Consider the following 26,456-nt stretch of genomic DNA (forward strand, 5'->3'; position numbering starts at 1 on the left):
TTAAAGCATGTTAATTTTTTGTTTTGTACCCAATTTCGATACCTCGCACTCATTCTCGCGGATTAGCTGTCAACCGATTGCAGTACTACCAACTTCGATTTTTCATTTCTACAGCGTTGCCAAGCCATTGCTTGTACTAAAAATAAAATTTGTTTAAAAAAATAAAAGTTTATATTTGAGACTTTTACATAAATTAACATTTATATTCTTTGCATTTTAACTGCATTACATCACATATTTCTTCAAAACTTTAGATTAATATTGTTTAAAATTTCGATGTTTTAGATTGGCAGCACTTCATGTTTCCTTTGTTGAAAGCATTACCCCCTTACTTCCCACCTCAGTCTTACAACTTCTTTAAAAGTCTATATACGGTATGCATCTTTATAAATAAATATATATTAATTTATTTTTTTTAAAGTTATTAAATTTATTAAAATCTTTTTGTTACTATGTTGCTTTTTACGGTAACTTTGAGTTATTTATGTATAATTTTAAAACCGCTATAAGTAGAATTTTTTTTCACACCTCTATAACTCGAAATCTTGATAACTTGAAATACTTGATAACTCGAATTATTTTCTGTTCCCTTGAGATTCGAGTTCGCTAGGTTTGACTGTATTATTTAATGTAATTTTCTTTTATATATGACACATTTTGAAACAATATTTTAGACATAATCGCACATTATATTAAGAGCCGTTTGTTATGTCTATAGAGCAGTTAAGAGAGAGACTTCTCGGGATTTATTTGCCTAAAAAATCAAGATCCACATACTGAATAAGGACATCTCGTATTTTAACGTAAAAAAAAGCATTCTATTTTTTTTACAACAAGAGATTTCGCGTATTTTCGCGGTTAATACTTATAGACGCAGTACGTGTGATGCACTGTTACTTTCGGAAGTAATCTCCCGATAAAGAATTCATCTGCAATTATATGTAAAAAGATCTGCATTACAGTTTTTTAATAATAAAGTTTCTCTTTATTTTGTTGATCAAATATCAAAATCTTATCATTTTAATAATCAAAACAGCAAGTAATAAAGGATTTGTTACTTGCTACATATTCTCTCTTATTTGAGAAAGATATAATACCTGTCGGTTAAAGGTGTGATGACGAGACGTGGACAGTTACCAATGTATTCGTAGCCATATTTTATCATTGAGTAAATAATTCTAACATAAATATCATCTTCCCAGTAGTAACGAAGTTGTGCTACCCATTCAAAATCCATTTCGTTAATAATGCGTTTCTCAACAAGAGATTTCACAACATCCATGGCATGTACATCAATGGTGATTAAAGCATTTAACGTTGTTCGATTTTGCTTCGACAATTGGCCTGTAATTCGGTCCCAATTTAGACGTTCAATGAGATACAGAGTTTATTATATTAATATAAATTATTTTCAATACAATTATAATTTGCCAGTGATAAAATAATAAAACAAGACGTGTGAGTCGGCCTAACTGGCAACTAAATGTTTTAATTAATTAAAAAAGGGAAAGACAGATTAGATAATAATAAATACACAGGGGTCGTTTACAAACTTGATTGTTCCGACTGTAATAATTGCTATATTGGTCAGACGAAGAGACATATGGAAACTCACATAAAAGAACATAGCGCTGACATTAACAAACACTTCAATTATCACTCTGTGGTCAGCAAACGGAATTTAATCACAACTTCAAATGGCAAGATGCCCAAATTTTACACAAGGAACAAAATCTTAAAAAACGCGAAATCTCGGAAATGTTTTTTATTAAGAAGCATAAAGATGCTATCAAATCGCAGAAAGACAATTTGCCATTGGTTTACGATCGTATAATATTTTTTCTGTAAACATCTTTTTCTATGTTATTTACTGTGTTCGGTGATAATTTATGACGCTTGTATCATTCGTGTTATAGCTCTCGATGGTAGAGCTTGTGCAATGCACTTATTCGTCGTGAATGTGATAGTGAGTTTCCTTTGATTAAAGTGGACTGTATACTTTTTACTGAAATCTTTTACTGTTCTTTCGTCTGTACAAGAGCTTCGTTCGATTGCAACTGCCCAACACAGCAGCTTCACCTAACGGCGGAATCGCGCACTTACTAACTATCGCCGCAACGGCACTAGCGGCACACTTGTCGCCTAATCGCGGTGCCTTTAAATCTCTCGACATATAAAAATTCTTAAAGATACACTCTACGCTCTAACATACCGCGCGCTTTGGTAACCTAGGGTTATCAACATTACAATAACGCCTAAACTCAAATTGACGGTGACTTAAATAATATACATATACGCACGCAACTTAAAAACTAACGATGGCTTGACTATAGTATACGCACGTAACTTAAAAACTAACGATATATATTATGGACGCTCATCATCACTTAAGCAATCTTCTATTGGTAATACGCAAAGTTTAATCGCAGGACGTTTATATTTTTCCGTAGAGGTTTTTATAACAGCCGCTCTAACAATTTAATCTGCTCCTGGCAATACTGTTTGTACTCGCCCGAGAGACCATTTCAGAGGTGGTAGGCCATCTTCTCGACACAAGACTAATTGTCCCACCTTGATTTGAGGACCAACGTTCGACAAACATTTATTGCGCCGTTGCAAATTAAGCAAGTACTCTGACGACCACCTTTTCCAGAAATGTTGGCGTATTTGTTCTATCAATTGCCATCTAGACAGTCAATTGATTTTTAGATCCGTTATATCCGCCTCTAGATAAGATGTTACCGTACTACCTATAAGAAAATGACTTGGAGATAAATAACTCAAATCATTAGGATCGGTAGATAACGCGGTTAAAGGACGCAAATTCAATATAGCCTCTATCTGCGTCACCAGCGTGGACGCTTCCTCGAAAGTCATTGCTGCCTCTACAGTTGTCTTATAAAAATAATTCTTAAAAGATTTTAATGCGGATTCCCATAGGCCTCCGAAATGTGGCGCACGAGCCGGAATAAAATGCCATTTAATTCCTTCTGAAGCTGAGAACTCCACAATATTGTGTCCTTGTTGTTCTAGGAAAAAAAGCTTCTTGCATTTCTCTAACTCTTGATTTGTCCCAACAAAGTTGGTACCGTTATCCGAGTAGACATTAACCGGTCTTCCTCTGCGGCTAATAAAGCGTTTAAATGCATTGAGAAACGCATCCGTGGTCATGTCGGAAACCACCTCTAGATGTACGGCCTTGACTGCCATACATATAAAGATAGCGACGTAAGCCTTGACTCGCTTAGCTCCTCTCCTTCTACCTTCGCGTACATATATAGGCCCGCAAAAATCAACTCCTGTATTATTGCTAAATGGTTTTGATGGAGTTATTTTATTAATTGGCAAATCTCCCATTATCTGCTCCGAGCTACGTGGTCTTAACCACTTAATACAATTACGAATTAATTTTTTAACCGTGCCGCGCGCCCTGATAGGCCAGTAAAATTGTCGCACAGCTGCCAAAGTAGCGTCTGCTCCAGCATGACAATGCCTTGTATGCTCATGTAGAATGATTAGCTCCGTGAGCCTGGAATGATGGGGCAACACTAGCGGATGCTTAGTTTCGTATTGTAGTTCCGCATGCTTCAATCTGCCTCCCACGCGCAATAGGCCGAGATTGTCCAGAAAAGGAGTAAAATGTTTTAAGCTGCTATTCTTCGGTATGATTTTGTTTTCTCGCAAGGCACGTATTTCTGCCTCAAACACGGATAGTTGCTCCCTCTTGACTAAACATCTTCTTGCATGCTCCAACTCTTCCACTGTTAAATCTTCTTATTAATCGCCCTGATCCAGCACGACACTATCTTCGAATCTGTCCAGTAACCAATTTTCTTTATTTTAATGTACAATGAAGCCTTAATCTTGTCCATCAATTGAGCTAATAGTTGAGCTCCACACAATTCCAGTCTAGAAATTGAAACTATCTTAAGTGGCGCAACTCTTGATTTCGCGCATAACAAATAAACTCGAGGTGACTTATTGTGATCGAGATATCGGATATAAACGCAAGCACCATATGCTCGCTCACTGGCGTCGCAAAATCCGTGAAGTTGTATATCTGCATCTGGATGATTCTCAACAACTTATCGGGGGATACAGAATCCATTTAAGTACTGCAAATCTGTAACATAACTTAACCATTTGGTAAATATATCAGAAGGCAAAAATTCATTCCAACCTATCCGAAGCTTCCATAATTCTTGTATTAATATTTTAGCCGTTAATATTACTGGAGCCAATAATCCAAGAGGGTCGAATATTTGTGCTATACTCGATAACATTGACCTCTTTGTACACGATACAGGAATCGCTATTTCGATGGAGTACTGAAACACATCTTTTGCGTGATTCCACTCGACACCCAATGTTTTAACAGAGCCGTCCTTATCTAATTCTAGAATAGCGTTGTCCATTACATTTCCTGGAATATCCTTTAACAAATCTTCATTGTTGGAAGCCCACTGTCATTCTCCTGAAAGAAGTAGTGCTGCTACTTGGTCGCGAATTATTAAGGCCTCTTTCAATGAATCGGCACCTGATAGAAGATTGTCTATATAGAAGTCTCTCAGTGCTATTAACGCGCCTATTGGAAATTGATCTGCTTCTAGTTTGGCTAATTGTTTCATTGATTTCGTGACTGAAAATGATGCTGGTATTGTTCCATAAGTTACAGTTAACATTTCGTAAGTTTTAATCGCTTCAATGATTTCTTCTCTCCAAACAATACGCTGCAATGCCACTTGATCTTCTTCCACGAGTACTTGTTTGTACATCTTTGCTATATATGCTGTCATTACAAATCTGAATATTCGGAATCTCAGCAAAATGGAGAATAGATCCTGCTGTAATACTGGGCCTGCCATAAGAGCGTCATTTAGCAAAATGCCAGTGGTGGTCTTACTAGACGCGTTGAATACCACCCTTAATTTAGTGGTGGCGCTTGATTCTTTTATAACGCAATGATGTGGCATGTAGTATTGTGGTTGGATATTCCACCTCGCACTATTCTCTGGAACTTCTCTCATATGCCCTAAGTTTAGATATTTCCGCATGAATTTCATGTAGTCTTCTTTTAACTGCGGTTGTCTTGCGAATTTTCTCTTTAAGTTCTTGAGCTGCTGAATAGCCAGATATCGCGAATCTCCGAGTTTTCGAAGCTGTTCTTTCTTTGTCGGCAGACTTACGACAAATCGCCCTTCTTCATTGCGTTTGTATGTTTTTGCGAAATGCCCTTCACATATGCGCTTTTCCGGGGTGCGAGTGTTCTGTCTATCAATGTGCTCCATCTGCCAGAAACGAGTAAGACTTAGATTTAACCGTTCGTTGACCGCCAAGCCGCAAATGGTTTTCTTTTGTTTTTGATCTTTAACTATTAAGTTGCCCGATGCTATCTAGCCGAGAATCGTTTTTTGCCATGTTGGCTGCGTTTTAGAATTCTTGATTTTGCTGATGTACATAAGATCAAAGAATATTTCTGCTCCTAAGAGTAAATCTACCTTTGATGATTTGTAGAACTCTGGATCTGCTAAGACAATGCCTTCCGAAACCTGTAATTCGTTCACATTAATACGATTGACGGGTATAGCCTGAGTAATTCGATTTATGATTAAACAATCGAGGTTAGCACTAAATTTATTGATTGAGTGCATTATTATCTTGACTCTGTTATTCGTTTGTGTGGACATTTCTCTCAATCCACACACCGGAATATGTGTGGAAAGCTGTTTAAGAAATAGCCTTTTAGCACAACTACTCGTGATAAAGCAGGATTGGGACCCGCTGTCCAATAATGCCCGACAGACTACCTTATCGCCTTTGCTATTTGTTATTTCGAGAAGCACCTGCTTGCATGGCTTGAAAACAGCATAGATTACGCTCGTAGTTACCACCTTTTCTTAGTCTAACGTACTCGTATCTTTGGTTGTTGACTCCAATATCTTCGTTGTTGGCTACTCCACATGAAGCAACGTATTGTGCCGCTTATTGCATTTGTGACATGGTCCTAATAAGCATTGTTTGGCTATATGCGAGGTGCCTTTTAAACAATTTAGACATAACTTACGCGATCTAGCTTCTTTGATCCTCTTGTCTATTTCTAGCTGCAAATAATCACCGCATTTATATATGGCGTGATCTTCCTTCTTGCAATATGCGCATTTGCTGCTGGTTGTGGCTATATTCGCTGATGTACTCTTTGATTGGCCGTATTTTTGTTAAGCTGAGCCTCCCAATCGTACTGTGCGCGATGACGCCTCCAATGCCTTACTGTGCTGCGCAAGGAAATCTGTTAGTTGCTTGAGCGTAGGCACCTCTCCTCTTTTCACGGAAATTTCCCACGCCCTACTTGTATTCGGATCCGATCCAAGCGACTCGTTACTAAATCGACTATTAAGTCGTCCCAATGCTCGGTGGGCCTTCTCAATGCCTTTAACGCTCGCAAGTGTTTCAAGACACTAACCAAAAGACGTCGTAGCAATATATGATTCTCCTTAACTATTACTGGAATTTCAAACAACGCCTTAATGTGCTTTTGGACAATGTAGCCCGAATCGTCGTATCTTTTTTTCAGCATCTCCCAGGCTTTAATATAGTTCTCATCCAAAACCTCTAGAGAGCCAATTACGTCTCGTGCTTCACCTTTTAAAGCCGCTAGTAGGTACTGCATTTTTTGTATGTTGAGAAGCGTGGCATTCTGGTTAATCATACTCTGGAACATATTACGGAATGGAATCCATTCTTCGAACGTACCCGAAAATGTAGGTAAATCGACGCGAGGCAATTTTAAATGATCGTTAGTACATATACTTCTCTGAGTAGCTGGCGTTCCTTCTAGTCCAGTCAAAATACGATTAAACCTAGAAAAAATTGCAACACAAGATTTTATTACGTCATTGTGTTCAGAAAAATATACTGAACAGCATATTCAAATTCCGCCATTTTCCGCTATTTCTAAGTATGTTTTTTATTAACAATTTATAAACAAATTCGTTTTTCTCCACAAATACGATAAATTTTGAAATTTTTGTAGAAATCAAAGTTGTAGAACAGACAAATATCTACAAAAAATGTTCTTATGAATTTTTTGAAATATCTCATATTATTTGAGATATTTGCAACAAAAGCTACTAAGCTACGCGCGGAGCGGAGCGGAGAGTTCGAACAAGCACACGGCAGTCTCTACCGGTCGCTGCTAGTTCTCTAGATTCTACAAGGAACTTGAGTTGGTTCTCGATACTAGTATATGTGTCTGTACACACACACACACACGCACGCACGCACGCACGCACGCACGCACGCATATATATAAAGAAAGATGTCCTGACTGACTGACTGACTCACTCACTCACTGACTCATCAACGCCCAGCCCAAACCCCTAAACCGAATTTTTACCAAAAGTATATGAAATAGGGGTAGAATTTTCCGGGGAGTGCCACTATGTGTATAGTTTTTTGTTACCGATTTTCTGGAAACCGGTTTTTCTAATTCTTCTAATTTTTCGGGAAATAATTAACCAAATCTCAAAAAATTATAGATCAAACAGGGGTAGAATTTCCCGAGGAGTACTATGAAGTGTATAATTTTTCGTTACCGATCTTTTGGAAGCCGGTATCGAAATTTTTTTAATCTTTTGGGAATTAATTGACCGAATCTGAAAGAATTGTATATGAAGTAGGGGTAGAATTTTACGGCGAGCACCATAATGTGTACAGTTTTTGTTACCGATCTTTTTGGAAACCGGTTTTTTTAATTCTTCCAATTTTTGGGGAAATAATTGATTAAATGTCAAAGAATTATACATGAAGTAGGGTAGAATTTCCCGGGGAGTGCAATAAAGTGTACTATTTTTTATTACCGATCTTTTTAAAAACCGGTTCCGAATGACTGAATCTCAAAAAATTGTACATAAAGTAGGGGTTGAATTTCCCGGGGAGTGCTATCAAGTATATAATTTTTCGTTACCGATTTTTTTGGAAAGCGGTATCAGAAGTTTGACGAATTTTTCGGGAAATAATTAATCGAATTTTAAAGAATTGTATTTAGAGAGAGAGAGAGAAAGAGAGAGAGATATTAATATTGATATATATATTTATATGCCCAAGCAAAACTAAAGGGCAAAAAAGATAACAAAGCAATCATATACAAACACAAATAAAAGCAACAAAAACAAGAAAACTTAAAAACTACTTATAATTACCGCAACTAAGACTAACGCAACTTAAAACTAATCGCATCAGCGCAACAAGACTAACGCAAGACAAGAAAGCTTCAAAACTTAAAAGCTACTTATAATTACCGCAACTAAGACTAACGCAACTTAAACCTAATCGCAACGCAGCCAAGACTAACGCAACTAAGACTAAAGCAACTCCCAACCAGCCGAATAGCACCTCACAGGCAAAACAAAGGACAAGCACGGAAAGAAGAAAAAGGAATAAACCGGTCACTCAGATTCAGACGCATGTAAGTAGGCACTAAGAAGACTCTTGAAGGCAGGAAGGGAAGATGCTGATTTTATAGTGCCAGGAAGAGAGTGCCAGAAATATATCGACGAAAGCAGAAAAGAATTTCTGTAGGTAGTAGTTCTATGCGCCGGAATGTGGAAAGTTTGAGCAGCCAATGAAGCTAGTCGGTCAGATCGCTTCAGTGACAGATCAGGAGAAATAAACAGCTCACAGAGATACACAGGCGAACTCATATAAAGAATACGATATATCTGACATCCAAGAAAGTACAGCCGCCTATTCTCAACAGTGAGCCACCTCAGTTGACGTCTGTAAGGAGTAATATGTTCATCATACTTTAAATTAAAAATGAAGCGAATACAGCAATTGACAAGACGTTGTAATTTGGTGTTTAACTCTTTACTAAGACCATGATAAACAAGACAACAGTAGTCAATATGAGGCATGATAAGAGTGACGACTAGCTTTATCCTAAGGTCGGTGGAAAGAAAATTTTTATTAAATTTTAGATTATGCAAGAGAGAGAGAGAGAGAGAGAGAGAGAGAGAGAGAGAGAGAGAGAGAGAGAGACACACACTATTTGCGTGTCTGATTACATATGTCCTCCGGGGCGAAGCCCGGGTAACCAGCTAGTGTATATATATATATATATATATATATATATATATATATATATACAGGGTGTATCATTTTAAGTGATTCAGCTGAATATCTCTTAAAGTAAAAAAGATTGGAAAAATTGTTTCAGACAAAAGTTGTTTGGTTTCAAGGAGTACATAAGATGGTGTCATTAGTTTCACCTTAAATAGTTGCTTGAAGGTCACGTAAAGGTCACCTTCAATTTTTTAAATAGAACCACCTACTTTTTATTAGGGGAGACCGGGGCTAAACCGCCAGTTTTTTTTTGGTGCCGATTTTTAACAACAAAATAAATAATTTAAGTTAAATATTATATACCACTGTAAAAAGTAAACCTTTAGCTACAAAATTTATTTAGGAAATTTTTATCTACGTCGCTTTGTTTAACCGGTATGGAGCAAAAACGACAACGGTGCAAAAATTGAAATCTCAAAAATGCCGGGGTTAAACCGCCACCCTCCCCCCCCGGGGCTAATCCGCCACACTGCATTTTTAATACATATACGTACATCTAATCTTGAAAAATGATAGGATACATTTTAATAATTGTTTTTTAAGAGAAAAATATAAAAATTTATAAATTTTTATGCGAAACGTTATTAAAAAATAATTGTTTTACCTATTCCATAAAACAATTTAGGCACGTGAATACAGATCCTGACGAGCGCACTGGAGCGCACGACGACGACCACGACGACGACGCGCGACGACGACGACGACGACGACGACGACGACGACGACGACGCGCGACGACGACGACGACGCGCGACGACGACGACGCGCGACGACGACGACGCGCGACGACGACGACGACGACGACGACGCGCGACGACGACGACGACGCGCGACGACGACGACGACGACGCGCGACGACGACGACGCGCGACGACGACGACGACGACGCGCGACGACGACGACGACGACGCGCGACGACGACGACGACGACGACGGTCACGACCACCACCACCACCGACACCACCACCACTACACTGACACTGACACAACGACCAACAACGACGATCTACCGCGGCCGGGACGATCTACCTCGCGCGCGGCATGTCAACTCTCGCGCGGAAATCGCGGAATCTCAGAGCCGTGCCGTGCCTCGCCGACGTGCCGTGAGCGCGAGCGATCTCGGAAACAACGGTCCGCCATCTTTTCGGTCGGCCAAAACACCCGCTTTGCGACGATACGTGCGTACCATTTCCCTCCTATACAAACTGACGCACGTGCAAGAGAAGACAGAATCACGCTCGAGGGAAACCTAACCTGAAATCGCCGTGAGCTGAAGTCGTGCGCCCGGCGCGCCACAGTGACGAGACTGGCGGACCAGCCCCGGGTGCTTACTGGCGGATAAGCCCCAAACATAAGTTTCAGGTTTGATCGCCCACGAAATATTAGACATTAACGATAATGAAAAAACTACACTGGATTCGTGTTCAGCATGCATTACTCTTTATAATCACTTACTTTGAGATTCGGTGATACAATAATATTCAAGATATTACAAAATTTCCACGCGCAGAAAATTTCACTTTCACCTTCCGAAAACACGTTTGCCCTCGTAAAAATCATAACACGGCAGGTAACCTGCCGAAACTCCGTTGGTCACATGGGTACCATAAGCAGCGTTTACAATGTTAATAGCGAGTTCGCACAATATACAGGTTCCGAGATATTTGATTTGGCGGTTCAACCCCGTTGGCGGTTTAGCCCCGGTCTCCCCTACATATTCTTGTAGCTTATCTCGAGGGCTTTCCAAAACACTAAGTTTGCGGTAATGTTACCGGTAATGAGACGAATCACGTGGTATAAAAAAAAGCATAGTTCCTTTAAGAAAAAATATGTAATTTGCAACACGCATCTGCATACTTTTTCTTAAAAGCAACTGTCTTTTTTTCATATCAATTGATTCGTCTCATTATTCTGTGCATAAAAGTATTAAGGTAACATTACCGCAAACTTAATGTTTTACAAGATATTTTGTATTTTATGTCAAAATACTAGAACCTTCAAGCCTTATAATTCCAAAAGTTCTTAATAAAAAAATATTTTCTTATAGTGTTTTGGAAAGCCCTTGAGATAAGCTACAAGAATATGTAATAAAAAGTAGGTGGTTCTATTTAAAAAATTGAAGGTGACCTTTACGTGACCTTCAAGCAACTATTTAAGGTGAAACTAATGACACCATCTTATGTACCCCTTAAAACCATACAACTTTGGTCTGGAACATTTTTTCCAATTTCTTTTACTTTAAAGGAGGGTCCACATTATCGAGCAAAACCGCGAGCCGAACTTCGCCGCGAACCGATCATGCGTCCACATTATCGAGCCGAACTTTGTCGGCTCGACAATGTGGGTTCGCGGCGAAGTTCGGCTCGCGGTTCTGCTCAATAATGTGGACCCTCCTTAAGAGATATTCAGCTGAATCACTTAAAATGATACACCCTGTATATACATATATGGGACAATCCACGTCACTTTTACCCCCGCTCTTTCCAAAATTGGTATGGACGGATTTTAATGACTAAGGGCGGAAAATGTTCGTCTTGAAAAGAGCTTTCAAAAGGCGTGTAGCATATATGCGCAATTCAACATGGCGTCATAGTTATGGCTGCTTAAAGGGATAAATTCGAAATTTCAGATTCAACATGACGCCATGTTGAATTGCGCATATATGCCACACGCCTTTCGAAAGCTCTTTTCAAGATGAACATTTTCCGCCCTTAGTCGTTAAAATCCGTCCATACCAATTTTGAACAGAGGAGGAGTAAAAGTGACGTGGATTGTCCCGCATATATGTATGTGTATATATATATATATATGTGTGTGTGTGTGTGTGTGTGTGTGTGTGTGTGTGTGTGTGTGTGTGTGTGTGTGTGTGTGTGCGTGTGTGTGCGTGTGTGTGCGTGTGTGTGTGTGTGTGTGTGTGTGTGTGTGTGTGTGTGTGTGTGTGTGTGTGTGTGTGTGTGTGTGTGTGTGTGTGTGTGTGTGTGTGTGTGTGCGTGCGTGCGTGCGTGCGTGCGTGCGTGCGTGCGTGCGTGCGTGCGTGCGTGCGTGCGTGTGTGTGTGTGTGTGTGTGTGTGTGTGTGTGTGTGTGTGTGTGTGTGTGTGTGTGTACATAGGCACATATACTAGTATCGAGAACCAACTCAAGTTCCTTGTAGAACCTAGGGAACTAGCAGCGACCGGTAGAGACTGCCGTGTGCTTGTTAGAACTCTCCGCTCCGCGCGTAGCCTAGTAATTCTTGTTGCAAATATCTCAAATAATATGAGATATTTCAAAAAATTCATAAAAACATTTTTTGTAGATATTTGTCTGCTCTACAACTTTGATTTCTACAAAAATTTCAAAATTCATCGTATTTGTGGAGAAAAACGAATTTGTTTATAAATTGTTAATAAAAAACATACTTAGGGATAGCGGAAAATGGCGGAATTTGAATATGTTGTTCAGTATATTTTTCTGAACACAATGACGTAATAAAACCTTGTGTTGCAATTTTTTCTAAGTACCCCCCTTTTTTCCGTATTTTGACTGGACTATTCCCTCAAGTTTCGTGGAATCTGGTTTAGGTTGTGCACCGCTAATCCCATTTTACTTTTGATTATCGTTTCAAGCTCAGACGTAATAGCAAAGTATCTCTCCTCAAAAGAACGTCTTTCTTCGTTATGATTCCTTGCATCGTTCGGACTAACCTCTCTTTCTTCTATCTCTGTTTGTATTCTGTCGAAGTTGTCCCACGTCTCGTTGAATTTCTACAGCCGTTGTAGCCCAGTAAAATGACAAAATTTGGAAGAAATAATACTGAGTGGGCTGAAACTTTGTAAACAGGGTTGTTGTAGGGTACTATTTAACATATTAAAAGTCCCCATGTGTAGACGCTACGTTTCGGGCAGGGGAGGGTCCAAAAGGTCCAAAAAACCAGTTTTTCGCAAATAACTCGGAAAATATCAACTTTACGGAAATTTATGTAGATGTAAAAATTGTAGCTTACAAAATTCCGCACAATTACATTTTTTTATTCAAGTCTGTACGACCAAATAGAGCAGAGATAGAATTTTTTTAATCACCGGTAGTTTTGCGACGCAACGAAAACGCGTACGCGCGTCGCGCATTTTTCGCTAATATCTCGAAAATGGACCCTCGAATCGAGAAATTTTTAAATAAAAGTTGCAGAGAATCTAATTACAAACAATTTCGTTTTTTATTCATTTCTCTACAGTCCAAATTCGCCGAGTTATTAATTAAAAAACAATTTTTTTTATGTTGATAGTGGATGTTTTGCATGTAAAAATCAGTATTAACTCTGAAAGTATAGGTTGTACACATATAGTATGTATAAAAGTTAAAGAGAATAAAATTTTGAACATGTTGATGTATACATGAATTTATTTTGGTAAAGATAGCTTGAAGTTAAGAGCAAAAAACATGAAAAAATGTCATTTTTTAGTGCATTTTGGAAAATAACTTTTTCTGATTGGTTGGAGGCAGTAATGTTATGTATTTTTCTTGAATATATTTTAATTATCATTAAAATGAGACATTGTAGATTTTTTTTCATTAAAACGTTGATGAGTTACAGGCGTTTAAATATTGAAGAAAAAAAATCAATTTTTGTTAAATTAACATTTTAGTCCAAAAATATGTGGATAATAATTTTTCAAAAATTAATTTCACCTTGTTTTCATTACTTCATATATATATATAAACGTGCTGGAGTAATATAAGTCCTTTGCAAAGTATGTTTTATTTAAAAAGAAGTTCATGAATATTGCTGTATTCTTGATAAATTGTGGAAAAAATTGCATTATCATTCCTTTTTTTGTAAATATCTTTGTTTCTATTAACTTTACGAAAAAACTTCAAGAGACCGAAACTAAAGCTGACAAAATTTTTTATAAAATAGAGTTTATGACATGTAATTTTGAATGCATCGTGATGGGAAACTGGCGTTCCAAAAGACAGGTAAGTTTACGTATGTAGCAGATCATCACTATGAGTCGCCTGAATTGATGAAAAAACGTCCTTAACAATTTTTCTGTACTTATTGAAGTGTCAGAAGTTATTCTTGGGGTCTTTCTGAATCGTTTGGTACTAGGCCGATATTTTTAGGACCGATAGTACGTAGGTACTAAAGATTGAGAAGGGTCCGAAGCCGGTATGCGGCGCGCGGCGCGGCTACATCGGCGCAGTCGTGCAAGGCAGTTTACAGTGTTGCAGCAGCTGAAATAACTGCTTAATAAATTTTTGCGGCTAGATTATCTAGGAACACTGTGAATTACATGTGTGAATTACTACGCAAAACTACCGGTGTTTAAAAAAATTATATCTCTGTTCGATTTGGTCGTACAGACTTGAATAAAAAACGAAATTGTGCGGAATTTTGTAAGCTACAATTTTTATATCTACATAAATTTCCGTAAAATTGATATTTTCCGAGTTATTTGCGAAAAACTGGTTTTTTGGACCTTTTGGACCCTCCCCTGCCCGCAACGTAGCGTCTACACATGGGGACTTTTAATATGTTAAATAGTACCCCAAAACAAGCCTGTTTACAAAGTTTCAGCCCACTCAGTATTATTTCCTTCAAATCGACAAATTTCGAGTCATTTTACTGGGCTATTGCAGCTCGGCAATTGACGTATTTTGCACGTCTAATCCATCTAGATACGAACTAAACCTTGTGCATTGAGATTTTATCTGCGCTCGTTTTCCCTTCAACGATCTCATGCTAGGGGCTCCCGCACCCACCTCATGGTGTGCATCTCCTCCCTCTGCCATGCCGACCTACGATCTCTAGGAGGCAAGGTTATGATTCGCTGCGTGCGACTACGTACTGAATTGCGATCTTTTTATCTACTTATCGACTTATTGACTCTCGTAATGGCTGATCGACTACGTCCTGCCTCATGCGATATCCGGTACAATGAAAAATGGCGAATCTCTCGCTTGCGCGCCTTAACTACGCACGTAATTCTACAGACGAACGAGAATGGCTTTTATGGATGAACAAGATTGGCTGCGCCTTGCGGTTACTTATCGTTTGCCCGATAGCGGCCCAAAAATGACATTCAGAACTCAATGCCTCTACGCATCTCGTATTAGCTCGACACAATACCTTGAGTTGTCCTTTCTCGCCCAAGCCTTTGTACAATTCTCAATCCTCGATCCAGATCCGGCTCGAAGGACCAAATGTTATAACTCTCGATGGTAGAGCTTGTGCAATGCACTTATTCGTCGTGATAGTGAGTTTCTTTTGATTAAAGTGGACTGTATACTTTTTACTGAAATCTTTTACTGTTTTTTCGTCTGTACAAGAGCTTCGTCCGATCGCAATTGCCCAACACAACAGCTTCGCTTAACGGCGGAATCGCGCACTTACTAACTATCGCCGCAACGGCACTAGCGGCACACATGTCGCCTAATCGCGGTGCCTTTAAATCTCTCGATATATAAAAATTCTTAAAGATACACTCTACGCTCTAACAATTCGCTTCTCGGGCTTTACAAGAGACGGTCATAACCAAGTTTATATTTTTGTTCAATTTTTGTTCACCGACCGCTTACACAATTTTTAACTATGACTCAAATATTTCTGTAATTTTGACGCACAATGTTCTATATAAGTTTGATATTTATTGTTACTTTGTATCAAATTTTATTAATTTGCATAGTAGCATGCGTTAATTACCGGTAACTTGTGTTGTTCCAGCATTGTTAAATTAACTTGATAAGGACCCAAAGTAAGGGTTGAAAGTGTTGAAACGTCGTTATATCAATAAATTACTGCCAGTCACGCCGATTCACACGTCTTGTTTTAATATAAATTATATTAATATAAATTATATTAATATACAAACCTCTTACTAACTGAACCAATTTCATGATCTGAGATTTTAATTTATCATAAAACAATTCCATTGCAAAAGGTGTTCGACCAATCAAATAATTTTGCACCTCAAGACTCCAATAGACTTGTGAAACGCAGAGAACAACCATGCCAGGCCAAACAAGTACCCATATCTCTCGCTCATTTGTCTCATAGTCTAAATAACTTAAATAAATTTCTTCTCTTACTGATCTCACCATCTGTTCCTCAACCTAGCAAGCATTATATTTATGAAATTTATCATACAGTAATAAAGTAATAAAATAATAATAAAATAATTTAAAAATATTTTAATGGATTCATAATTCAGAACTTCTCTGTTTTTATCTTTTTCAAATCTTTTTTGAATAATGTTTTAATGAATACTTAAGATAGTTAGTCCGTGACAATATAATTTACACACACAAAATTTCATACTTTAAAGTATCAATGTGAAAACATCTGACTATTTGCGGTTACAGGCTGAAAACTTTTGGATAGTTCTGTCCCTCCCACAAAAAACAAAAGACTATTCTTTCATTTTTCAGTAAAATTCCATAAAAAGTTACATCTCACCAATTTTATCGTTACTTAAATATTGTTTCAAACTCGAAGAACCAGACACTCATCTGTGTCAGAAGCCAGACTAGCTTCAATGCGGTGCGGGTTAGGGAGGTTCGCGCTCCGTTTAGGTGCGCGGTAGGATTGTAGGATCGCGGAACGGGCAAGTTCAGTCAGTTTGAGTCTTGTTAATTGTACTGTGAAAGAAGTCTTTATTTGCTGAGGTGTCACAAACATGGTTCACGTAAACACCACATTGCTGGCACTTGTTATGCGAATGGCCGTGTCGAACGGTGACACGGCGGATTTACACCAACATGGCCGATCACGGCGCACGGCGCACGAGGCGCTTACAGGAATGATCGCGGAATGTCTTGCACGCGGTAGAACGGCCGACCGCGGCAGCTTATACGCACAACGTGGTATCTGAGTTTCTCTCGCGAGGGAGGACGGCCGATACGGCGCAGATCACTCGCAACTCGCAAGATTGTACTTAAACTCTCGCGAAGGGTGACGGCCGAGCGCGGCGCAGATCACTCGCAATCGGCGAGATTGCACTTGAGCTTTGAACTATCGCGAGAGGTGACGGCTGAAGGCAGCGCAGATCACTCGCGACCCGCGAAGTTGCACTTGTCTCTCGCGAGGGATGACGGCCGAGCACGACGCAGATCATTCGCAGCTCGCGAGATAGAACGATTCTCGCGAGGGGTGACGGCCGATCACGGAGCAGATCACTCGTCACTCGCGAGACTGAATACGGCCGAACACGGCGCTTAACTTTCAAACGGAGAGCACTTAGATGCGTCTCAAAACGTACCGTCCGGTGCGAGACAACGGATTGGCTGAGTCGACGCGGTAAACCACGCTATCGCGCGACGAGCGGGTGTCATTTACGACACGCGGATGGTAGGCTTATGGCGGATATCTTGTCGCGACGCGAGCGGAGAATCTTGTCGCGGTACGAGCGCGGATCTCGTGTCGACGCGAGCGGAAATGTTGTCGCGGCACGAGCTGAGATCCTGTCGGCGCGAGCGGAGATCTTGTCGCGGAGCGAGCGGAGACCTTGTCGCGTGGCCCACCACCAGGTTCGACGTTTTCTTCGCGGATGTAGACACGTGTGGTTCACCGGCCGGCTACAGACGTACTCTCTTGCGCTTCCGGCGGCGCCGCGACGCGAGGATGATGAACCATGCCAATCGATTTCGATAGATATGCGGGTCGATGTGCGAACGCTCGCTAAATTTGATTGGTCGCGAAGCGCTCCTGGAATTGCGCATGCCAAGGGAACGGGCTTGGAAAAATTAGCGGGGAAAGAAGACCCTGTTGAGCTTGACTCTAGTCTGGCACTGTAAGGAGACATGAGAGGTGTAGCATAAGTGGGAGATGGCAACATCGCCGGTGAAATACCACTACTTTCATCGTTTCCTTACTTACTCGGTTAGGCGGAGCGCGTGCCCCGAGGGCTTCGTGCCCCGGCGGTCACGGTGTTCTAGAGCCAAGCGTGTCAGAGTGGCGTGAGAACGGGATCGCGATAGCGCTTCCTCATCCGTCGCGAAGGGCTCGCCGTGCGCGTGAACTCGCCCAATCCGGAACAAATATATTGTAAGAGAGATCTTTCTGAGTAATTCTACGCAAAAAAAGTGGGGGGCGGTATTAGTTTAGAAGATGAAATAAATTGAAGTTTGACATTGTATATGCTGTAATAATGTTATATTTTTTCAGTACTAAGAGAAGTAATTTGTTGATATGTGTGTATAGACAGTACATATATAGGCGGAGAAAGGGCTACTGCTCCTCCCCCACAAGTAGGGATGAGTAGGGGTGGACCTCGGTTTGCGTGAAGTCATGTATATTTTGTATACAATCGATTTCACTGACTTATTATTACCATTAACGAGGCTGAGAAATTCGTATAGTTGCATGGTGAAATCTTCTAACGAATTGTGCAAAATCGGTCAATTCGATCTGTATATATACTTTTCAATATATTAACTATTCTCTGCTTTAACAAATTGTTTCTGTTACAGATATTAAGCATTTCCACACGATGCAAAAGGAAAGAAGAAGGGTTTTTAACTTTCCACGCGTATCAAGGTCCACCCCCACCCATCCCTGCTTGCGGGGACTATCACTCCTCCCCCGCTTACGTGTACTGTCTATACATATTCTTCTTCTTCTTCTTAGTCGTACACTCTTGACAGAGTGGTCGTGGTTATGAACTTTTCTTTTTTTTACATTGTTTCCGCCAAAGTTCTTGCAATTTGCCTCCATCTGTCTCTGTTTGTGGCATTGCGGGAACATTCTGTGATAGAGCATTTTGTTGCCAATTTTATGAGATCAGTTCATCTAGTCGGGGATCGGCCGCGTGGGCGTTTGCCTTCCACTCTGCCCTGTACTGCCAGGCGCTGCATGGAATCTTCATTACGTGTGATGTGTCCGAAGTATTTCAAGACCCGTAGCCGAACTGTCGATGAGAGCCTATGTTGTATGTTAAGCTCTTTTAATATGGAGGCGTTGGTACGTTGCTCGGTCTATTTTATCCTCAGGAGACGTCGCCAGCACCACATTTTTAAAGCGTCTATTTTTCTGTGGACTTGTCGTCAAATCGTCCATGTTTCAGCTCCGTAAAGGAAGATGGGGAAGACAAGACATTTCATTAGGCGGACCTTTGTGTTTTTGGTTATTTTTGGGTCTTTCCAGATTTTTGTAAGTTTGTCAACTGCCGACCTAGTCATGGCACAAAGTCTTTTAATTTCTTCCTCGCATTCTCCTTTATTGGTGATCATGGAGCCAAGGTAGGTGTAGCTGTGTACAACTTCACAATTGGCTATACTTCTAACATCAGGTCTGTTATCAGCCATCCGATCCACAATCTTCATCTTGGTTTTGTCTCTGTTGATCGCGAGACCAAAGTTGAGGCTTATTCTTTCCAGGAGTTGAAAGAGGTTTAGTATGTCTTCCTCAGTTGATGCCAGAAGAGTGGTATCGTCAGCACATCGCAAGTTAGATATCAGCCGTCCACCCACGGATACACCTTTATCCCATTCCTCTAGGGCAATTCGCATGATATATTCCGTGTAAATATTGAATAATAAAAGTGAGAGGATACATCCCTGCCGAACCCCAGCACGAACCTCGAAGTCTCCGGAATCGATTCCATCTACCCAGACTGCCGCTGTACTCCCTACGTACAGTTTCTTTATGATGTGTACCAGGTGATATGGCACGCTCATTTTTGTGAGAACTTCCCTTAATTTGTTCCATTTTACAGTGTCAAAAGCTTTCCGAAAGTCAACGAAGCATATGTATAGTTGGTTGTTGAATTCTCTGGCCTTCTCTATGATTTGTCTCAGTATGTGCATTTGCTCTCGCGTTCCTCTTCCCTTTACAAAGCCAGCTTGTTCGGGTGCGATTTCTCGATTCAGGTACGCTTGCAGCCTAGTATTCAGAATGTGCAGTAGTACTTTGCTGGCATAGGATATAAGGGCAATCGTTCTGTAGTTGTTACATTTTGTGGTTGAGCCCTTTTTATGTAGTGGGATGAACAAGGAGTGACACCAGTTTTTAGGCCATTCACCGGTATCCCATATCTGAGAACAGATGATGTGCAGAATATCCACTCCAAATTCTCCCATATCCCTGATTACCTCGATGGGTATTTTATCCGTTCCTACTGCCTTGTCTTCCTTTAGGTGTTTAATTGCAGCTCGTATTTCGTCTCTCAAAATACCGGGTTCCCGTTCAGAGTCTGCAGTAATTGAAATGTGGTCGGATGCATCGTAAGTATCAGCAAATAGAGTCACGCAGTACTTCCGCCAGACCTCCACAATTTTTTTAATCTCTGTAACGCAGTTACCTTCAGAGTTCTCTATGGCCCAGTTTTTCGGCTTTAATTGTCTGGCAGACGATTCCGAGTCTCGACATCGAACTCGCGAAACTCATGTTCGACCGTTAGACGCCGTGCCGTCGTAAGCGGTGAGATCCCGACGACGGGCAGAGGCGCCGTACAGCAAATCGGGCTCGTGCGACGACCGGCCCGCGAGGGGACCGGCCGCCTAGTAAGTGTGTCACATTGTTTTGAGCCTTTCGACTCACGAGACTCCTAGAAATGGTTCTAATCTTCATGTATAGGTCCTTAGTTTCAAACCTTTGAGCGTTGTACTCTAACTCTTCGCAGATATTTTGCAAGGCTAGGTTCTTATTTTTACGACAAGCAGCCTGTATTTTACAATTCCCAAGTGCTGTCGGACATCCAGTGTTTGTGCTTGGTTGCAGTTATCTTGGGCTGAGATTTCGACACGGAGTCTTTTATAAACTTTTTGGCCGATTGCCATATGTAATCTGGATTTTCATCTTGTGTCTCATTTAACCATCTTGGTGTTTCTTTCTGCAGTACCTCTATGAATGAATCTTTGTCTGTTATTTTCATTCGTTTGTTTGTCTTCTTGCTTATGGGTTTGCGTAGCTTTAGTTTAATATTGCATATTAAGAGTTCATGGTCAGAGAGGCAATCGGCATAATGGTCATACCGTTCTCGGTAGCAAACTGTAGAAGACGGTTACCTCTATCGTTCCTAGTGCCCAACCCATAATTTTCAATTGTGTTGGGCAAATTCATATCCATGCTGGTATCCCCTATTTTCGCATTAAAGTCACCGAGTACGATTAGAAGTTTTTTCTTAGGGATCTTCTTTATGGATGTTTCTAGTTGATTGTAAAAACGTTCCACCACTTTGTCTTCTGCGGTGCTTGTGGGAGCGTAGGCTAATATGATGTTGAGCGGAATCGGATATGCACTGAGTTTGATGGATATTAATCTTTCGTTAATCGGATTATAGCCTAAGACAGATTTGTTCCATTGTTTTGGTATAGCTATAGCCACTCCAGCAAATCCGTTGGTTTCATTTCCCGAGAAATAGAAGGTGTGTTTCTCCGTGTCAAAATGGCCATTCCTTTTCCAGTGGGTCTCGCTTATACCCGTAATTGTGGTGTTACATCGTTCAAGCTCTCGCTCCAGTATGTCGAGTTTACCATCCTGGTGGAGTCCCCGTACGTTCCATGTGCCTACGCGGATCTTCTTGCGTAGTTGTATGTTCCTTCCAATAGCATAGTTTCCACGGGGTGCCTGGTCGCCTGCACTCCCTTAGCCGGTGACCCATTTCATTATACATATATGTCAGCAAATTACTTCTCTTAGAACTAATGTGACTTTATAATCAAGAGACTCAGTAGTGTCTCGCGCCAAGTACGCGCGGAGCGAGACGCACCGAGACTTTTACGCGAACGCACGAGTTGCGAGTACCCAAGATTTTGAGATCTCAATAACAAGTGAACGGCCCAGCAAACGCAAAAGGATTAAAAGATATTAAAATTTTTTAATACCTTTGAATCCCTTTTTTGGCGAAATTAGATGAAATTAGATGGGATTCGAAATGAGATGGTCCAATCCCATGGAATCCAAAAAAGAAATTTTCAATTCCATTTAATCCTATGAAATCCGTAAAGGTTATGGAATTGCATGGCTTTAGATGGTTTAGGAAACGTCTCGCGCCTCCGTTGGGCGACCAAGCGCCGTTGTTCGTCGGTGAGCTTTTGTGTATTCCTAAGGGCATTACACGCACTACTGCCGACGGGCAATTAGCCCGAAAATGAGATTTGTAAGATCTGTCAGGCACCGTAGGGGGTCTCTTTACATAGCGGTCGAGATGAAACTTTGAACTCGAAAAGATGCCCCGGCGATGCGACGCCTAGCGGCGTCGACGCGAACTGCCGGTAATGTCTCGAGTACCCGAGATCACGGTAGTGTCTCGCGCCAAGTACAGAAGCGAGACCGCACCATGACTCTTTTACACGACTAAGTACATGTGACAGGAATTATAGTACATAGTTTACGTTTACGTGAGTATTACTTTTGTAGTAACTTATACGATATTATTGTAGTTACTATAAAATCTCTCGTTTACGCGGAGGAATTATCGTATCGTAAGTTGCTACAGAAGTAACGCTCGCGTAAACGTATGTAAGCGGCAAATTGTGACGGCTAGAATGTCAAGTAAATAGAGTAAGAAAACTAATTTATCGGCGCGGTGATTATAAAAATTTGACAGTTTGTGAGAAGTGACGTAGGATAGTCGGCGCTAGCAGCGAATGAGAGAGAAATATGATTTTGTAGTTTGAAGTAGAGAGTCGCGAAGTAGCCAGCATGAGGATAACACGTATTAGAGAGTAAGAGAGTAAGGAAGAAGCCAGTGCGAGAATGGCACGTATTATTAGAAACGAATATTGTATTTGATTTTCTGACGACAAAGAGAATAGTAGAACTGTGTATATTTATTGAAACTGGGTATTTATTGAAGCTGTGAATTGATTGAGAACAAATATCACCAGAGAAATTGTATTTGACATTTTGGTTTTGAATATATATATATATATATATATATATATATATATCCTGACAATAAAGTATTCTTATTAAGGGGATCCTATAGTGGCAGTAGTTACCGACATTTCTTAATTAAAAAAAATCTTTAAATTGGCTTTACAGAATTACAAAATTCTTGTACAGAATTAAAGTACGCACAAAAATCTAGTGCAGGACACATAATTTCATATCAAAAACAAAAAAAATTAAAAATTTGGCACATACAGCTGTCACCTGTTGACAATATTTGCTTAAACAAAAATACTGCAGTTTATATTACAAAATGATTGACTCAATTGCACTAGGGACAACATGTAGGAACAATATCGTGCAAATAGAACTAAGATTCAAAGCCTAAAAAAAAGGATTTTCACTAACGCAGCTTTATTAATGCAAAGGTACATGCAGGTTGATAGCCCTGGTAACCATCTCCGATAGAAAACGATTAAAAACGGATATATCTGTATCGTTTTTAATAGTATCTTATCGATTCTATCGTTGCATATTTAGAAGACAGATAAAACATTAATCGAATCAAATCGGTTTCTATCGTTTTAGATCCGAATAAGGAAATAACTATACAAATTTTATAGTTATGAATAATTTTCTATATGTACAATTATTGCCCGTCTGAATCAATCGTATATACACGATATAGTATATATCGTTACTTATGGTAATAATTTTACCGTATGCATTAATACAGATATATAAGAATAAAACGATAGACATCTCGTCGATATTTATACGACTTAACCGAACCGATACATCTATCGTTTCTTATCAGGATTTTCTGACATACAACTTATCATCTTCTTTACGACAGCAAATCGGTTCGTTTTCTATCGTATATCAATGATATAAATTGAATCTGCATCAACCAAATCGGCGATTAATTTGCGACAATACCGCTAGGCCGCGCATAATGGAAAGCGCTTTTCGTATTTAAAATACATCCAGTCATAATATATAAGCAGAACCCCTGCGAGGCGAAAAGCAGAGAAATCCACCCAAGGAGCGCCAATGCGCGTAAAATGCGCTTTGAATGTACATTGAAATTTGCATTAAATGCGGATTGTAAATGCACATTTAAAGCGCATATTTGTCCCGCGTTAAATACGCATTTAATGCACATTATAGCAGTGCATATTTGTCGCGCATTAAATACGCATTTAATGCACATTATGGCAGCGCATATCAAAAAGCACCTACGCTCATTGATCGAGTAGGCTCAATCGGACAATCAGTAAACTCTGTATTATAATGGAATGCTCACTGCAATGTTTAGAAGCTGGGGACGAAGAAAAAAGGGATAGATTGGTCAGTGTCCGTTTCTTTCTCTGTTTAGATAGAGAAAGCTTCTAAACATTGCAGTGAGCATTCCATTATAGTACCGAGTTCACTGTGGACAACCAAAACTCCACTAGCTTGCTTACTCTATAGGAGATCTAAGGGTTTACACGTGCATCTATACGTTGATGTTTTCTTTTTTGACAGAAATAAAAACAAAGATAGTTAGTGGAATCATTTATGTATTTAAAATTCAATTTGTATAAAATTAATTCATATAAAAAACTGAAAAACTAAAATGAAATTTTCATACTAAAAAAATTTTGTGCTAAGCAAGAGCTGTACATAATTGTTAATGATTAAATGGACAATTATAGCTGAAAATTATGGTTACATGAGTAATACGTAGCTTATAACAAATCTTAGAACTTATCTTTGGAAAAAATTATCACTTGTAAAAGGCTTATCTGCTACCAATAAGAAAAAGAGACCTACTCTTATTCATTTTAATCACAAGTATAGGTATACTTTTAGTCAAAACTATCAATATTAAAACTATGCTAATATGTGTATACGTGGTCTGTTTAAAAAGTCATAAGACTGAATATTTTTCTCAACAACTGGTAACACTGTAAAAACGAGACTGCAGTAGATCGGAAGTTACATTCATACTCTACCTTTCGTTAAAATTTCAATTTGATAACATCAATACATGTGATTCTACAATCATTTGTATAACTATGTTTGGGTGACGTGTCACGAAAATGGAACACAAGAAAATTGAGCATCGTTATGCAATCATATTTTGTGCCAAACTCCAGGACAATGTGAAGGAAACATTTAAGAATTTGAAACAGACAGTTTCATTATGAACTTTTTTCAAAACGTTTGCAAAAATTGAACTTTCAATATTTTTATTTGGTTCTAGTTCACACGATAGCCACACATCCACAGATTAAGAGGAATTTTTTTTTTAAGATGAACTGGAGATCCGGAATCGTGGGTACCGTTTTTTTAATACAGCTGTCGTCGGGGCGCTCTACAGCGGATTCTTGGCCATATATCAACTTGGAAAAATTTCTAAATACTCTTCAAATATCAATAAATATGATGTAAAAGTTTCAAAAAAAGTGTATTTTTATAATTCCTTACAAAAAATTCCCCCCAAAAAACAGCCTCTTGACCAGATGACCCCCTTAAGCGGCCCATCCACGTCACGTACGAGTTTGGCTTGCAAGTTCGGCTCGGCTCTGTTTCTATTTGTTCGTGGGTAAGATGTCACGAGCCGGACTCGGCGTCAAACGAGCCAAGTTCACACATTTTTCTTTCATGTGTAGTGAAAAAGAGTCCGACTCGCAAATCAAGCTCGCCGAGCCGAACTTGCGAGCTAAACTCGTACGTGGATGGGCCGTTTAACTGTAAATTCTAACCTTTTTTTCAACCGGCTTCATGTCTGCTTTGATCAACTTAACTTCTTTTTTCTTTTTGGCACGTCTTTGGGAGAAGGTGTTAATGCGGTCAGCTGTTCGATGCAATAACCTATAAACCGCCGACTAATGAACCGTTCTGTCGCAATGCCGCTACTGACTCTGGCTAAAAACATCGCGCGGCCCATGGCGCGGCCTAACGGCCTGACGGCGTTTCTCCCCTCTACACACACAAAAGACGCATGCGTGATACGAGCCTTGTTTCTTGAATTCATTCGTAAGAGAAACATATGCCAAAATTCTGATTTTCAGAAACGTTGCATTTGTTGATTGGTTAAAAGTTATGCGATAGCCAATCGACTTGCAACTTTTTTGTAAGAACAATTTAAGGTCCACAAGTCTGAAATCCTAATATTCCTGATGACTATAATATATATCTCAAAGTGTGTGAAATTACAAAATATACAAAATTAAAAAAACTTGAAAATTTAAATGTTTTACAATGAGTCAAAAGCTACTCATTTAATTATTTTATAAAACCCGTCATTTATTTAACCAAATGCTCAATTTGCATTAATTACGCATTAAATACGCATTTGAATGCGCGCATTTTGAACACACAATTAATGTGGTTTTGGAGCCAATGCAATTGTACGCGCATTAAAAGCACGTTAAACGCGCATTGGCGCTCTTTGGGCAGTATCGTAAAGCGGGGAGCACACACTTCTGCAAACGCATAATGCGTAAGCATAAGAAAATTGATTGGTCCATACACATGTGT

General features: G+C 39.7%; 2 protein-coding genes across 2 annotated transcripts; both read right to left on the reverse strand.

The window, feature by feature from the left end:
• Positions 1–4,466: 4,466 nt before the first annotated feature.
• On the reverse strand, positions 4,467–5,288 carry LOC139821370 (uncharacterized). Its single transcript, XM_071792379.1, has one exon. The coding sequence runs from the start codon at positions 5,286–5,288 to the stop codon at positions 4,467–4,469; it is 822 nt and encodes a 273-aa protein (XP_071648480.1).
• A 105-nt stretch (positions 5,289–5,393) lies between these two features.
• Positions 5,394–21,696, reverse strand: LOC139821371 (uncharacterized). Its single transcript, XM_071792380.1, has 7 exons — positions 21,569–21,696; positions 21,068–21,333; positions 20,768–20,954; positions 19,266–20,435; positions 6,503–6,857; positions 6,240–6,455; positions 5,394–5,588 (listed from the first exon to the last, which is right to left on the reverse strand). Exons 1-7 carry the CDS (start codon positions 21,694–21,696, stop codon positions 5,394–5,396), a joined length of 2,517 nt encoding a protein of 838 aa, XP_071648481.1.
• Positions 21,697–26,456: the final 4,760 nt, after the last annotated feature.

This window comes from Temnothorax longispinosus, chromosome 11 (assembly GCF_030848805.1).
Source record: "Temnothorax longispinosus isolate EJ_2023e chromosome 11, Tlon_JGU_v1, whole genome shotgun sequence".
NCBI lineage: Eukaryota > Metazoa > Arthropoda > Insecta > Hymenoptera > Formicidae > Temnothorax > Temnothorax longispinosus.